This window comes from Somniosus microcephalus, chromosome 14 (genome assembly GCF_052327205.1).
Source record: "Somniosus microcephalus isolate GS21.2 chromosome 14, FLI_Smic_1.0, whole genome shotgun sequence".
NCBI lineage: Eukaryota > Metazoa > Chordata > Chondrichthyes > Squaliformes > Somniosidae > Somniosus > Somniosus microcephalus.
The window spans coordinates 26,027,821-26,043,400 of record NC_141000.1 but is presented as its reverse complement, the minus strand read 5'-3'; the positions used below and the strand labels follow the sequence as shown (position 1 = coordinate 26,043,400).

General features: G+C 47.9%; 1 protein-coding gene across 9 annotated transcripts in view; it reads left to right on the top strand.

Moving 5' to 3' along the window:
* shroom2a (shroom family member 2a) overlaps positions 1–7,395 on the top strand; it is a 299,172-nt gene extending 291,777 nt beyond the window's left edge. For all 9 annotated transcript variants that reach the window (XM_086006382.1, XM_086006375.1, XM_086006374.1 and 6 more), the window contains 3 exons: positions 1,088–1,256; positions 3,924–4,196; positions 6,630–7,395. In XM_086006382.1, coding sequence (XP_085862508.1) covers positions 1,088–1,256; positions 3,924–4,196; positions 6,630–6,899 — 712 coding nt within the window. In that variant the 3' untranslated portion in view covers positions 6,900–7,395. The remainder of the gene's footprint in view (positions 1–1,087; positions 1,257–3,923; positions 4,197–6,629) is intronic.
* Positions 7,396–15,580: the final 8,185 nt, after the last annotated feature.

Here is a 15,580-nt window from a genome sequence, read left to right as displayed (position 1 = left end):
ATTGAGAATAATAGATTTCTGTTGGGTAAGGGTATCGGGGGATCTGGAACCAAGGCAGGTAAATGGGGCTGAGGCAGAGATCAGCTATGGTCTGATTGAATGGCTTGAGGGGCTGAATGGCCTCCTCCTGTTCCTCGGTTCCTCATTTTTAGGGGAACCAAAACTCGTCTTCTTGGAATCGGAAGTCCAAACTTTAGATTCATGACATTTGTCAACCCTTCTCATCAGGGATTGGGTGAATGCTCAAGTCTTAACACCAGAGCACACAGTGTGGCAGAATCTGCTGTGTAAGATTAGGGACCGATTCCATCTATAAGAAGGATCTTCAGTAATGGAAGGGTCCAACGCCACATACCTGGCAGCAAGGATTGGTTCAATCAGGAGGGGTGTTAGGACAGTGCAATTCCACGGGGTCCTGAGCCAATCAGAGGTCTCGAGCGGATCCAGTGATAAAGTAAATCAACTGATTTGATATTATCTATTGCAAACAACCCTTATTCACAATCGTTCCTGTGCAGATTTAAGTACATACGAACAATGGCAGACAGGAAAAGAGCCACTGGTCCATCCAGCCTGTCCCACACTGATGTGCTGCCCCCTGCATCATGATACAGACCCTCCCCAACCCACCCGGTGCCAAGTAATCTCTTGGGAGAGGCGAAAAACCAGGCCAATTAACGGGGGGAAATATCTGGGAAATCCCTGTCTGACCCCCTTAGGTAATCAAAACTAGCCTGGGATAGTAGGCAGTATTTAGTATATTTGTCTAGTAAAATGTAGGGGACCCCCAAACCAAACCTTTGCACGGGGCCCCCCCACGAGGCAAACTCCACCCTGGATTGAGTGCTCGACCAATAGGAGACTCCTCCCTAATGGATGCTGAGGGTTGCTTGGTCGACCATACACCTTCCCCACAGTCTCCAGCAAATCAATAAATGTTTGCCCACCATAAGATAACAAAGCCCTCAACCCTAGACCATGTCACCTCTGGCAATGGCACTTGAAAGGAGGTTGTTGTGTTTTTACATGATAAACTACCGTGTCGTGCAGTGCTTGAGTGCTCATTACGGGCTGTGTGTTTCACCAGGGAAGAGGAGACTATGCCCATTGGAGTCTCTCTAACCACGAGCTCAACGTACTACAGTACATCTGCACCAAAGGCCGAGCTGCTGAATAAGATGAAGGATATGCAGCAGCAGATGGAGGAAGAGGAGGACTCTGAAGATGAACTGAATCACGACCTTACAGAAAAGAAGGTAATTCATCTGGCTGGCTTTTGATAACCTAAGGTACTGAGGGACACCGCACTGTGGTACCTAGCCTCTGCTTAGAATACAGCGCAACTTCCAAGCTTCTTTAGATATAGTCAGTTCAGACCTAACAATGTCTGTCTCACTTATTGGAATGATCGTGGCTGTTAATGCATTCTCATGTTCATTTGCAGAGCTCTCAGTAATAAGGTGGACTGATACTCTGTACAGAAACAGTTGTTTAAAATGGGAGGTGATGTTCACATTGGAATGGAGGTATTACTCCGAGCAGAAGCTGTACCTCTGATTTTAAAGAGCTGATTTTTTTTAAAGTAGGATTCTCAGTGAGCGATCCCATCCCAAGTTGTTTTAAAATAATCTTATTTACATAGAATTTACAGCACAGAAACAGGCCAGTCGGCCCAGCTGGTCTGCCGATGTTTATGCTCCACACGAGCCTCCTCCAACCTCACCCTATCAGCATCTCCTTCTATTCCTTTCTCCCTCATGTGTTTATCTTGCTTCCCCTTAAATGCATCAATGCCATTCGCCTCAACCACTCCCTGTGGTAGCGAGTTCCACATTCTGCAAAGTCCTAGCCTACAACTTGAAGGTAAGAGATGCAATCTTCTTAACACGTGGAAGAGTCCTCTTGGAGGGGAGAGAGTAGGTAGGCACAGTTTCTTTGGGCTGGAGATAGCTCCACGAGAACGTGCTTGGTGACAAAAGTCTGTATCAAGTCTACACTTTGTGGCTCACCTATGGAATCTAGGTGTAGGTAGACCTGTCACTGTGGACTGGCATTCTTCCACTCAACTCCAGATAACACCACAAGCCAAAGCCCCTTTTGGGCAGGTTGGTCCTATCTGGACGAGCAGTAGCAGCTACCCACTTGCTTTAGTACGCAGTGTAATTTTAACTGGTTAAACTCTCGCAGTAGCCATGCACCTTTGAGGGACCCGAAGTCTTTGCCCCTGCAACTGAGCTGAGGCAGTGGGTAGGGGCCACACTGTAGGCTGAAAGTGTCCACTCCCTGTTAGCCGAGCTGAGGCAGTGGGTAGGGGCCACACTGTAGGTTGAAAGTGTCCACTCCCTGTTACCTGAGCTGAGGCAGTGGTTAGGGGCCGCACTGTAGGTTGAAAGTGTCCACTCCCTGTTACCTGAGCTGAGCAGTGGGTAGGGGCCGGGCCGCACTGTAGGTTGAAAGTGTCCACTCCCTGTTACCTGAGCTGAGGCAGTGGGTAGGGACCACACTGTAGGTTGAAAGTGTCCACTCCCTGTTACCTGAGCTGAGGCAGTGGGTAGGGGCCACACTGTAGGTTGAAAGTGTCCACTCCCTGTTACCTGAGCTGAGGCAGTGGGTAGGGGCCACACTGTAGGTTGAAAGTGTCCACTCCCTGTTACCTGAGCTGAGGCAGTGGGTAGGGGCCACACTGTAGGTTGAAAGTGTCCACTCCCTGTTACCTGAGCTGAGGCAGTGGGTAGGGGCCACACTGTAGGTTGAAAGTGTCCACTCCCTGTTACTTGAGCTGAGCAGTGGGTAGGGGCCGGGCCACACTGTAGGTTGAAAGTGTCCACTCCCTGTTACCTGAGCTGAGGCAGTGGGTAGGGGCCGCACTGTAGGTTGAAAGTGTCCACTCCCTGTTACCCGAGCTGAGGCAGTGGGTAGGGGCCGGGCCACACTGTAGGTTGAAAGTGTCCACTCCCTGTTACCTGAGCTGAGCAGTGGGTAGGGGCCACACTGTAGGTTGAAAGTGTCCACTCCCTGTTACCCGAGCTGAGGCAGTGGGTAGGGGCCGCACTGTAGGTTGAAAGTGTCCACTCCCTGTTACCTGAGCTGAGGCAGTGGGTAGGGGCGGGGCTACACTGTAGGTTGAAAGTGTCCACTCCCTGTTGGGGAAACAGAAACCCCACAACGTGGTGTAGATTTCACAATAGCTTGAACTGGAGAGTCTTAAAAGTGGGTTTCCATTCATCCCAGACACCTGACTGACCAAATCAAGGTTCAGTAAACTGTTGAATGCTGTCAGCCAGTCTCTCTAGCACAGTGATGTCCAATAGAAATCACTGACTAACCACAGGTGTGGATACGGCGACACTGTTAACCACGTGCACTAATTTTAGTAGAAAACCCCTTACACACTCACACAACACAGGTAAATGTACTTAACATGTGTATATTTACTTAATAAACATCTACCACCATTCAGTAACCAAGGAAGTAAAGTACTCACAATGATCAAAAAACACACACACTCTGCATCTCGTCTTACCATTTTATCAACAAAAGGTTAAAGTTCACATGCCCAACGACGGTGTCCATTACTCATTATTTATTTACTAATCAGAAATGTAATTATCGACATCTGGATTCCCAATTAGCCACATGTGGCTAATGTACTGGTGCAGCATAGGCCACAAGTCAGCATCTCCACGAGCCTGACGTGTATTAACTTTGTAAACTAAGAAGTAGATTATTTTTTCATAATGCCACATAATAAAATTAGACGTGAAGTAATGATATTAGACTTCAAACTGTTTTCAGAATGTTTCTTTTTACCTGTAACTATAAACAGCTCGAGATTGTGGGGAGATTGGACCTGGAGCAGGGGGATTCTGAAAGCCTTTTATCAGTTTTGGTCAGTGAAACCAAGTCTTGTTTTGGTCCTACAGCAAGAGCTGATCGACAGTATAAGCAAGAAGCTGCAGGTGCTGCGTGAGGCCCGAGAGAGCCTGCAGGACGACATCCAGGGCAACAATCTCCTGGGCGACGAGGTGGAGGCCATCGTGAAAGAGGTCTGCAAACCCAACGAGTTCGACAAGTTCAGAATGTTCATTGGAGACCTGGACAAAGTGGTCAACCTGCTGTTGTCCCTTTCTGGTCGGCTGGCCAGAGTAGAGAATGCCCTCAATACCTTGGAGGAGAGTGCCTCTCCGGACGAGCGGGTACGTGGCATTGTGACTTTCAACCTTGCTCAAGGCTTCACCACCTGACATAAGAGGACACACTAGAGCAACAATATCAGTTAGTGTAGTGGTTATGATACCGGGCTAGCAATCCAGGGAACGTGATTTAGTTTGAGAATTTGAATTCAGTTTACAAAACCTGGAAATAAAAAGCTGGTTTCAGTAATGGTGACCATGAAGCTGTTGGATTGCCGTTTGTCTGGACACCATCCAGGACAAAGCAGCCCGCTTGATTGGCACCCCCTCCAGCACCTTAAACGTTCACTCCCTCCACCACTGGCGTACCGTGGCTGCAGTGTGTACCATCTACAAGATGCACTGCAGCAACTCGCCAAGGCTTCTTCGGCAGCACCTCCCAAACCCGCGACCTCTTCCACCTAGAAGGACAAAGGCAGCAGGCGCATGGGAACACCACCACCTCCAAGTTCCCCTCCAAGTCACACACCATCCTGACTTAGAAGTATATCGCCGATCCTTCATCGTCGCTGGGTCGAAATCCTGGAACTCCCTCCCTAACAGCACTGTGGGAGTACCTTCACCACACGGACTGCAGCGGATCAAGGCGGCGGCTCACCACCACCTTCTCCGGGGCAACTAGGGATGGGCAATAAATGCTGGCCTTGCCAGCGACGCCCACATCCCATAACAACGAATAATTAAAAAAAAACAGCTGGTTCACTAATGCCCATTAGGGAAGGAAACCTGGCGTCCTTACGCGGTCTGGCCTACATGTGACTCCAGACCCACACCAATGTGGTTGACTCTTAACTGCCCTCTGAAGTGACCTCTAAGTTGTATCAAACCACTACCAGTGATTCAAGAAGAAGGCCCACCACCACCTTAGGGGAACCAGGGATGGACAATAAATGCCGGCCACACCACGACCTCCACAAAAAGTCTGATCACTTACTTAACCATCTGTACTTGCTATGTGTAGTCATCTGATGAACACCTCAGATATTAGCTCCTGCTCCTGAATGTAATAATTTGCACTGCCCTTGGAACTATTAACAAATACATAATAACCCTGGAGTTATTCCAGCGGTGTAGCCATGCTTTGTAGTCCAGGCATCTAGTGGATGTAACCATGACATTGAAAATGATCGTTTCATTTTAGTCATATACCATGGAGACAAGCCTGAAGATGGTTTTAGAATCGCAAACACCAAAGGTAGAAGGGAGATCCAAATCTGTGGAACAGAAGTTCCGAATCTTGGTGTTTTTGCATATTCACTGCTCGGTCCTGGCTATCAGAATTAGGAAGATGAGTCAGAGAATGAAAGAACTTGCATTTATATAGCACCTTTCACCACCTCAAGACATCCCGAAACATTTCACAACCAATAAAGTACTTTTCTGACCACTGTTGTAATGTGGGGAACTGCAGCAGCTAACTTGTGTACAAGGTCCCACAAACAGCAATGCGATAACGACCAGATCATCTGTTTTCGGTGGTGTTGGTTGAGGGATAAATGTTGGCCGGGACACCGGGAGAACTGCCCTGCTCTTCAAAATAGTGCTGTGGAATCTTTTACATCCGCCTGAGAGGGCAGACGGGGCCTCGGTTTAACGTCTCATCCAAAAGGCGGCACCTCCGACAGTGCAGCGCTCCTTCAGTACTGCCCCTCCGACAGTGCAGCGCTCCCTCAGTACTGCCCCTCCGACAGTGCAGCGCTCCCTCAGTACTGCCCCTCCGACAGTGCAGCGCTCCCTCAGTACTGCCCCTCCGACAGTGCAGCGCTCCTTCAGTACTGCCCCTCCGACAGTGCAGCGCTCCTTCAGTGCTGCACTGGAGTGTGAGCCTGGATTATGTGCTCAAGTCTCTGGAGTGGGGCTTGAACCCACGATCGTCTGACTCAGAAGTGAGAGTGCTTCTAACTGAAGTAAAGCTGGTACCTAAAATTCAGGTCTCGTGCCCGTCCTGAACTATGAGTTGGTTATGTATATTGCCCAGTGTGGAGCGGATCCACATAGACCAGAAACATCCCAGGCCCAAGGGGAGAAATTAACCTGGGATCCTACTCCTGAATGTTATCCAATGATTTCTGCTGAAAAGTCCACACGTGAGGACTCGGGGGGGGGGGATGCCTTTTATGGTTGAACAGCCTGCCAACACACTAACCGACGTGAGGTAGTGTGAGCTAACGATCACCCATAAAACCTCACCCCCCAACAAAAGGCAGCACCTTCCGGAGAGCAGGTAGTAAGAATGAACAGAATAGAGTTCTTAGCAGGAAGTCTAGGTTGGAACAAGGGTGAGGAGACCTGTTTTGTCCGAGAGGTTCTGCTCAGTAGCTTCAAGCAACTTAGTTCCCTCAGCTTTTGCGCAGAGGAGAACAGGGTGGATACGGATGAATTGGTATAAAATGTTTAAGCAGAAGAGATTTATTTTTTGCGTTTTTCTTTTTGCAGAGGACCCTCACTCAAAAGCAGAAGCTCCTCACAAGGCAGCACGAAGACGCAAAAGAGCTGAAGGAGAACCTGGACAGAAGGGAGCGGGTGGTGTTCGACATTCTCTCCAGCTACCTGACGGACGAGCTCCTACAGGACTACGAGCACTTTGTCAAAATGAAATCGGCCCTCATCATTGAGCAAAGGGAGCTGGAGGACAAGATCAAACTGGGAGACGAGCAGCTGAAGTGTCTACTGGAGAGCCTGCCCCTTGACGGCAAACCAAAGTAGAAATGGAAGGGATAACCCTGACCGGACGCTGAGCTGCGATCAGCGCGCGCTCCCCTCTTTTCTGTCAGTGTGTGTGGTATAGCTGGATCTGTCCACTAGGGGAGCTGAGCGTGGGAGTAATCGCTCGAAGAATTGAGGTCACGGAGTCTGAGCTTTAATGTTCTGCGCAGAACTGAGTTCTGTCATATGGATCTTTTAATGTTTTTAAGCTTCTGGATGTTTAGTCTCACACACTTATGTTCTATTTGCCCCCACCCCCACCCCCACCCCAATTTGCCCTGTTTTTGATCTGAGAAAAATGAAAAAGAAGAACTGCTTCGTTTTTGGTATCGAGCAAGAATCTGGTGTCACTCTGTTCCCAAACAGGTTGTTTCTTCTGCATAAACATTACACATTCATAAAATGATGTGATAACTGGATGTTTTGTTTAAAAAAAAAGAATGTGCATTAAATTAATTTATTGTAGCATTATTAAAGTAAATAGGTGGTTACAGAAGCCGGCAGTGTTTTTTTAGGGTCTGGTCATTGGAATAGTCAATGTCAGAGCAGTTTTACTTTTTATTTCTTGGTTTACAGATTTTTACGCTCGAACTGAGCAGATAATGCCTGAAACGCAGCAGGTGCCCGAGTCTTTCGCGCGACTAAACAATCTTTCACTCCCTGCTGCAGGCTCTGCGCTTGGCCTTCAAATGTACCTTTAAAATCTTGATGATAAAAGGACTTGGCTCAGCTCATGAAGGAACCAGCCAAGATTTGTGCCCCAAAATGGTTCTGGTTTTATCTCCCAGTAGTGTTCAATCTTGTTAAAGAGCGAAAGGATGTTTCGAGCTAATCAAATAAGGTCTGAGCGATCAGGCAAAACACTGTCGAGGATCTGCTAACAACCAAATGTTGAAGAGGGGGTTTTATTTTCAGTTACTCAAAATACACTGCCAGATACTCTGAAATGAATTCTAGAAAATACCAGCTTTTAACATTGCGACTTTTCAAAAACAACATGGCCGACAGGCTGGTGCTGCCTTTGCCTTGATGTAGTGAACTGCTGGAAGGGTGGCATTACTGTGGGACACTTGTCCTGTAAAGCGCTCTCGCAATCGTTAGCCCATGAACCAACGAGTAAGTGTCCGGATTTTAGTTCAGGTTCTGTTTATAAGCAATGGTTTACGTGCCAGTCAAAATTACGTCATCCTATCCAGAATGCAAGTGCAAGAGGAAGGATATGCACATGGAGGGTTTGAACGATGCAGTGGTTTAGCTAGCTTGCTCCGTGGCACAGCAGCAGGTGGTTTGGAATGCCTGATTTTGGGGGGGGGGGGGTTATCAGGTTGCCAGGTTGCAAACTGTTGACTTTTTTTTAAATTCGTGTATGGGATGTAGGCGTTGCTGGCAAGGCCAGCATTTATTGCCCATCCCTAATTGCCCTCGAGAAGGTGGTGGTGAGCCGCCTTCTTGAACCGCTGCAGTCCATGTGGTGAAGGTACTCGCACAGTGCTGTTAGGGAGCGAGTTCCAGGATTTTGACCCAGCAATGATGCAGGAACAACGATATATTTCCAAGTCAGGATGGTGGGGAACTTGGAGGTGGTGGTGTTCCCATGCGCCTGCTGCCCTTGTCCTTCTAGCTGGAAGAGGTCACGGGTTTGGGAGGTTCTGCCGAAGAAGCCTTGGCAAGCTGCTGCAGTGCATCTTGTAGATGGTACACACTGCAGCCGCGGTATGCCAGTGGTGGAGGGAGTGAATGTTTAAGGTGCTGAATGGGGTGCCAATCAAGCGGGCTGCTTTGTCCTGGATGGTGTCGAGCTTCTTGAGTGTTGTTGGAGCTGCACTCATCCAGGCAAGTGGAGAGTATTCCATCACACTCCTGACTTGTGCCTTGTAAATGTCTATGTAATGGGAAGCGCCTCTGTAAACTTGGCACGGCAGTGTCACCCGTGGCAGGAGATTGTAATTACAGCGTGACAAGTTTACATAGGTCTCCATTACGACACAGGAACTTATAATGGAAGAATAAGGACAGAATCTCTGATTTTCAAATAGGACTGAATTATTATGTCTGCATACCTTGGCCCCATTATCCCTCCAACCTTTAACCTTCCACCCTTTAACCTTCACGAAGACTAGCTGGTTTTAGCTCAAGTACCTTTGAAGTGTACTCACTGTTGTAATGCAGGGAAATGCAGCAGCCAATTAGCACACAGCAAGCTCCCACAAACAGCAATAATCCGCTAATCTGTTTTAGTGATGTTATTTGAGTGCCGTGGGATCTTTTATGTCCACCTGAGAGGGCAGAGAATGTAGGAAATGGGGCAGCCAATTTGCGCACAGCAAGCTGCCACAAGTAGCAATGAGATAATGACCAGATCATCTGTTTTTAGTGATGTTGGTTGAGGGATAAATATTGGCCAGGACACTGGGGATAACTCTCCTGCTCTTCTTCGAAATAGTGCCGTGGGACCTATAGGTCCACCTGAAAGGGCAGACGGGGCCTCACTAACGTTTCATACGAAAGGTGTAGGATTGAAAATAACTTAACGGAGCAGCCTTGTGGCTTCAATGAAACCTGCAGCAACGTTTCATTGTTACTTGGGCCGCCATTACATAGCCGTGAGCTGTGGAGTCTTCTAACAACTGATTGGCCCTCCTCCTCACCGAAGGGTATTGACTTCTGCTGGGGTGTGACTCCATGAGTGCTTACTGCCACTGGTCCTTCACACGTGAGCATCAGTGGGCTGTTTGACCACTTGGGGGTATCACAGCCAGGCCAAATCCTGTTCTCGCCTGCACTTTACAGCCAGAGTCACTCCACAAGAGGAATCGAGTGTGAACGTAAGCTGATTTTCCCCTCCGTCGCCTGGGTACACTGAGGCCAGTTATAGGCCCCTAACGCGGCACGGACCCAGAGATAAACAGGGGGGGGCTTCAGGGTTTGTGTGGCTCAGTTACATTTACCAATTGATCCAATTGGGGAGTTTAGTAATGAGTTTCAATCCCATTAAAACCGACCCTACCACACACAAACAAGAAAAAAACAGGAGGAGGCCATTCAGCCCTTCGAGCCTGTCCTGCCATTCAATTAGATCATGGCTGATCTGTCCCTTAACTCCATTTACCCACCTTGGCGCCATATATCTCAATGCCCTTTACTATTAAAAATCTATCACTAAGTCTTGAAATTTTCAATTGACTTCCAGCCTCAACAGCTTTTTGGGGAGAGTGTTCCAGTTTCCACTACCCTTTGTGTGGAGAAGTGCTTCCTGACATCACCCCTGAACAGCCTGGCTCTAATTTTAAGGTTCTGCCCCCTTGTTCTGGACTCCTCCCCTAGAGGGAATAGTTTCTCCCTATCTACCGTATCAAATCCTTTCATCATCTTAAACACCACAATTAGATCACCCTTCAATCTTCTATACTTGAGGGAATACAAGCCTAGTCTATGCAACCTGTCCTCGTAATTTAACTCTTTTAGCCCCAGTGAATCTGCGCTGCACCCCCTCCAAGGCCAGTATATCCTTTCCTGAGGTGCGGTGCCCAGAACCGCTCCCAGTACTCCAGACGGGGTTGAACCAGAACCCTCTACAACTGTAGCATAATTTCCACCCCTTTATATTCCATCCCCCCTGAGCCAAAGAGAATATAAACCCTGACCACAGTGAATGCTCTGCAATTTATGGTTAACTTTTGTTCACTTAACATCACTTGACCGGTCTCCTGGAAATACAAGAAACTTAACCTGGTCGGACCCAGCGACAATGAAGGAATGGCGAGGTATGTCCAAATTGGGATGGTTTTTGACTTGGAGGTGACTTCTTCTCATGCACCTGCTGCCCTCGTCCTTCCAGCTGGTGGCTGATCCACAATGTCATGTAAGAAGCAAATTTCCCTCTAAGCTGCGTGGCCACACAGCTCTCTGCCGGTCCTGCGCAGCCCGAGACCGGCTTTTCCAATGTGTGGTTTCGTGAAACTGTGAACAGGCTGCACAAAAAGAATTAGGAGGAAGATTGGTAAGGAGGTGTTCTATACAGAATGCATGCTCTTGGACTGCCTCTAACTAGCAGTTAAACTCTAAACACACCAGGGAGTGTAGTATTCCTTTATATACCACCAGTGCACTGGGCACGAGGAGACTACACTTCCCCTTTAAGAATACTCAAATTAGCCACAAAATACAGTGTTGTCATGTGTCAAGTGGGCCTGTGTTGCGGTCAGACTTGCAAGGCACAGACCCCACCCTATCTCCACATACGGCCTGTACCTCCCTCCAACAATGCAATTCAGTGGTGCGGCTGTTTCTAATGTCTCTTCCTGCATTACTCGAAGTTAACCATAGACCCTTCCTCATGATGCTCCATCCGTGTGGGGCAGGCTTGATGGGCCAACTGGTCTTTTCTTTTCCTGCCCGTCAATTTTGTCTGTTCATATATACAATTCCCGTTTGAAAGTTATTATTGAATCTGTTTGCTCCACCTGTTCAGGCAGTGCATTCCAGATCATCATAACTCGCTGCATAAAACAAATTCTCCTCATCTCCCCTCTGGTTCTTTTGCCAATTATTGTAGATCTGTCTCCTCTGGTTATCAACCCTCCTGCCAGTGGAAACTATTTCTCTTTCTTTACTCTATCAAAACCTTTCACCATTCTGAACACCTCTATTAAATCTCCCCTTAACCTGCTCTGCTCTAAGGAGAACAACCCCAGCTTCTCTAGTCTCTCCACATAACTGAAGTCCCTTATGCCAGTTTAATATTGAATTCTTCACATTTCGCCAAGAATGGAATTTCCTCGGAAGTGTGGTGGAGTGGGAATGGCCTCCAGGCGAACCCAAGGCCCCAAGTTTCATCCACACTGAAAACAGTCACAGGGAGTGGCTGAGGCGAATAGTATAGATGCATTTAAGGGGAAGCTAGTTAAGCACATGAGGGAGAAGGGAATAGCGGGGTATGCTGATGGGGTTAGATGACGTAGGGTGGGAGGGCCATAAAGACTGGCGTAGGCCAGTTGGGCTGACTGGCCTGTTCCTGTGCCCAACCAAGAGAAACTTTGATTTGATTTTTAGAACTTTGCACAGAGTATTCCTTTAATATTTCAGTTCACCAAATTTCATTGGCTGTAGGCATGATACATTCTGCGGTCATTAAAATTTAGGTTTTGAAACAAGTTTACAACTAACGAGTTTCACACAAGTTTTCAGCAGCTTGCAGTACAGCTACGCGGCTACTGGTGGCGTTGCAGAGCGCTTTCTACAGGAAGGGCCGTGGGAAACCCAGGCAGGGCAGCCATTTTGAGTGATTGGATTGGTTAGATTTGCTGACCTGATGGAAGTTGAAACCTGGTTCTCACCTCCTTCAGGAAAACAAATGTAAGGTGCAAAGTTTGTCTTGCCCCCATACATTTATGCAACAAAGAATTGAAAAACCGCCCTGCAAAATATGATGGCGATCCCGGGTGTTGGCCAGGTGGAAACTGTTGATCGCTGGTTGGTTGATACTACACCTACTCTGCAGGTTTGTCTGGTAATTAATTCTCTTCTTTAAACATTAATAATGTATTTTGCTGCAGATAATTACCATAGAATTCTACCCAGCAACAAAATAGACAATTCTACAGCACTGAGAATCCCATGGCGGGTAGTGAGGCATTAATGTGGGAATCGCTGGGAAAAATGTTGCATTTTGTAACAAGTCCTTAATGTCCACGTTGTTGTTGATCAGTCCGCGTTAGTTTTGCAGGCCAAGTCCAGCCGAGCAACACCATCACTTCTGTTTAAAAGTTAGACTAGCGTTTCCAACCGGTCCGGATTGCCCGGGAGTCTCCTGGAATGGACAGGATCGATCTCCCGAGCGTTGCTGCCGGTGATCCGGGGGATCGTCCAACCCCACCTGCCTCCATGGCGCAGGATTGGCCGATTTCCATCCCTTGTAGTTGGCCGCAGGATTTAAGAAATGTCTATGGTCATACGAAGGACAGGAAAAGACCCACTGGTCCATCCAGCCTGTCCCACACAGTTGTTCCGCATTGTGCATCACAATATATACATTCCCCAACCCACCCCACCTGGTGCCATGTGATCTCCTGGGAGAGGCAGAAAACCAGATAAAAACCCAGGCCACTTGGAGAAAAACAAATCTGGGAAATTCCTCTCCGACCCCCTCGGAACTCGTTGAGGAGATCACTGTGAGCCTGACTTATTCTACAGTACCTACCTCTTGTACAAGGTGATCTCCGCCCCAGCCAGAAACAGGTCCAGCTCTTGCTTGAAGGAATTCAGTGAATCAGAGTTCACCACACAAGCCATTATTCTCTGGGAAAAGAACCACCTCCTGACATCCAGCCTAGATCTGGCCTTAAATAACTTGCCAATTAAAGTAGATTAGCCTATGAGAGCTGACATCTGTTAAGTGTTACAATAATTCTAAATACAGCAGTTTACTGCTGTGCATTCATCAGTGCTGGGGCAGGGACGTATTGGGAAGATATGATCTTGGTATAATCCCAACACTGATGAATGCACAGCACTAAACTGCTGTCTGCAGAATTTCCAACCCTGATAGACTTGTATGAGCAATCTGCAATGCTTTCTAAATTCAGAGTAGGGAAGATGATGATCTGTAGACCAAGAAATAAAATAATTGATTAAAAAAAACTTGGACAAATATGCACCCGATGTTTTCATGTCCCCTGATGGGTGTCATCTTGATTTTAAATACAGGGGCAGCTCGTAGTTGCATATTGTCACTTCCAAAATGTCCGTCCCAGAGTTTATTAATGAGGGAGAAACTTCTACTGTGGGTGGATAAGAAATGTGAATAATTTAATTTCGTATTGTACATAGCAATTTGGGGCTCAGGTTACTGTCCATCACGGTGACCCACTGCAGTTACATATTAACGAGCCTGTGTTCTAAGCACAGGCTTTTGAAGAGATATAAATGAACGTGGTGCTGAGATATTGCCGGTCACCATGTGTAAATCTGTAAATACCTCTGTTGCGCTCAGCTTTGTCCCATTAGTGATGCTCTGGTGTGTGTCTCCGTAGAGTTGCGAACTCGGTTGCTTGATGTGCCCGACGGTTTCTCTGTCGTTACAAAGACTTACCCAAAAGCCTTTGGCTCCTGTTTCAAACAGCAGCACACAGCGTAATGTGTGCAGAACTTGAAATCCCGACTTTCCCCCAAATCACGGCTGTATCTCCTGTTCCTGCTGCAATAAACACTCTGGTTGAAAGTCAGGTTTTAAGAGGTCGTCATTTGTCGCTACGGTGACTTAAAGCTCCAGTGTTCGACTTTGGGTATCTTAATGTCTGGGGCTCTGAGCCCTGCGATGCAGTGGTCGGTGCAATGCAGGTATGTTCCAGCTTAGGGCCATGGTAACAGGAGGCACGGTCGCCCATGGTGGCGCGATTATAATCAGGGATGTTCAAGAGGCCAGAATTGGAGCAGGGCAGAGATCTCGGCGGCTTGTAGAGTTGGAGGAGGCTACAGAGGTAGGGAGGGGCGAGGCCATGGAGGGATTTGAAAACAAGGATGAGAACTTAAAAAATGAGGTGTTGCAGGACCGGGAGCCAATGTAGGTCAGTGAGCACGGGGTGATGGGTGAACGGGACTTGGTGCGAGTTAGGACACGGGCAGCCGAGTTTTGGATGACCTTATGTTTACGTAGGGTAGAATGTGGGAGGCCAGCCAGGGGTGCGTTGGACTAGTCAAGTCTAGAGGTAACAAAGGCATGGATGAGGGTTTCAGCAGCGGATGAGCTGAGGCAAGGGCTGAAACGGGCAATGTTACAGTGGGCAGCCTTGGTGATGGAGCGGATATGTGGTTGGAAGCTCATCTCGGGGTCAAACAACACCAAGGTTGTGAACAGCCTGGTTCAGCCTCAGACAGTTGCCAGGGAGACAGATGGAGCCAGTGGCTAGCGAATGGAGGTCATGGCGGCAATCAAAGGCAATGACTTCGGTCTTCCCAATACTTAGTTGGAGAAAATTTCTCTGCTCATCCAGAACTGGATGTCGGACAAGCAGAGAAATCAGAGACAGTTGGTGGGGGGGGGCGTGGGGAGGGTGTCATGAGAGGTGCTGGAGAGGTAGAGCTGGGTGTCACGATGGGTTATTTTATAAAGAGCCATGCTGTTGAGGGTGGATGTACGCCATGTTCTATTTAAATAGGGTTCTCTCAGCGTTCCTGCCCATCACTCGGTCTGGTCTATGCTGCCCTCTATTGGCCACTGCCCGACATAGCCAAAGAGTGGAGTGCAATGGGCTGTCTTTTGACTTGTCTCTCTTTGCCTGTTCAGAAACTTCCGTCAGATGCCCAGTTTGTCCCGATTGTATCAGTTACTAAATTACATAGAAACATAGAGGATAGGAGCAGGAGTAGGCCATTCAGCCCTTTGAGCCTGTTCCGCCATTTAATGAGATCATGGCTGATCATCCAAATTCAGTACCCTGTCCCTGCTTTCTCCCCATATCCCTTGATCCCTTTAGCCTTAAGAAATATATCTAACTCCTTTAAATATATTTAATGAATTTGCCTCAACTGCCTTCTGTGGTAGAGAATTCCACAGGTTCACCACTCTCTGGGTGAAGAAATTCCTCCTCATCTCTGTCCTAAATGGCTTACCCCTTATCCTTAAACTGTGACCCCTGGTTCTGGACACCCCGACCATCAGGAACATCCTTCCTGCATCTAGT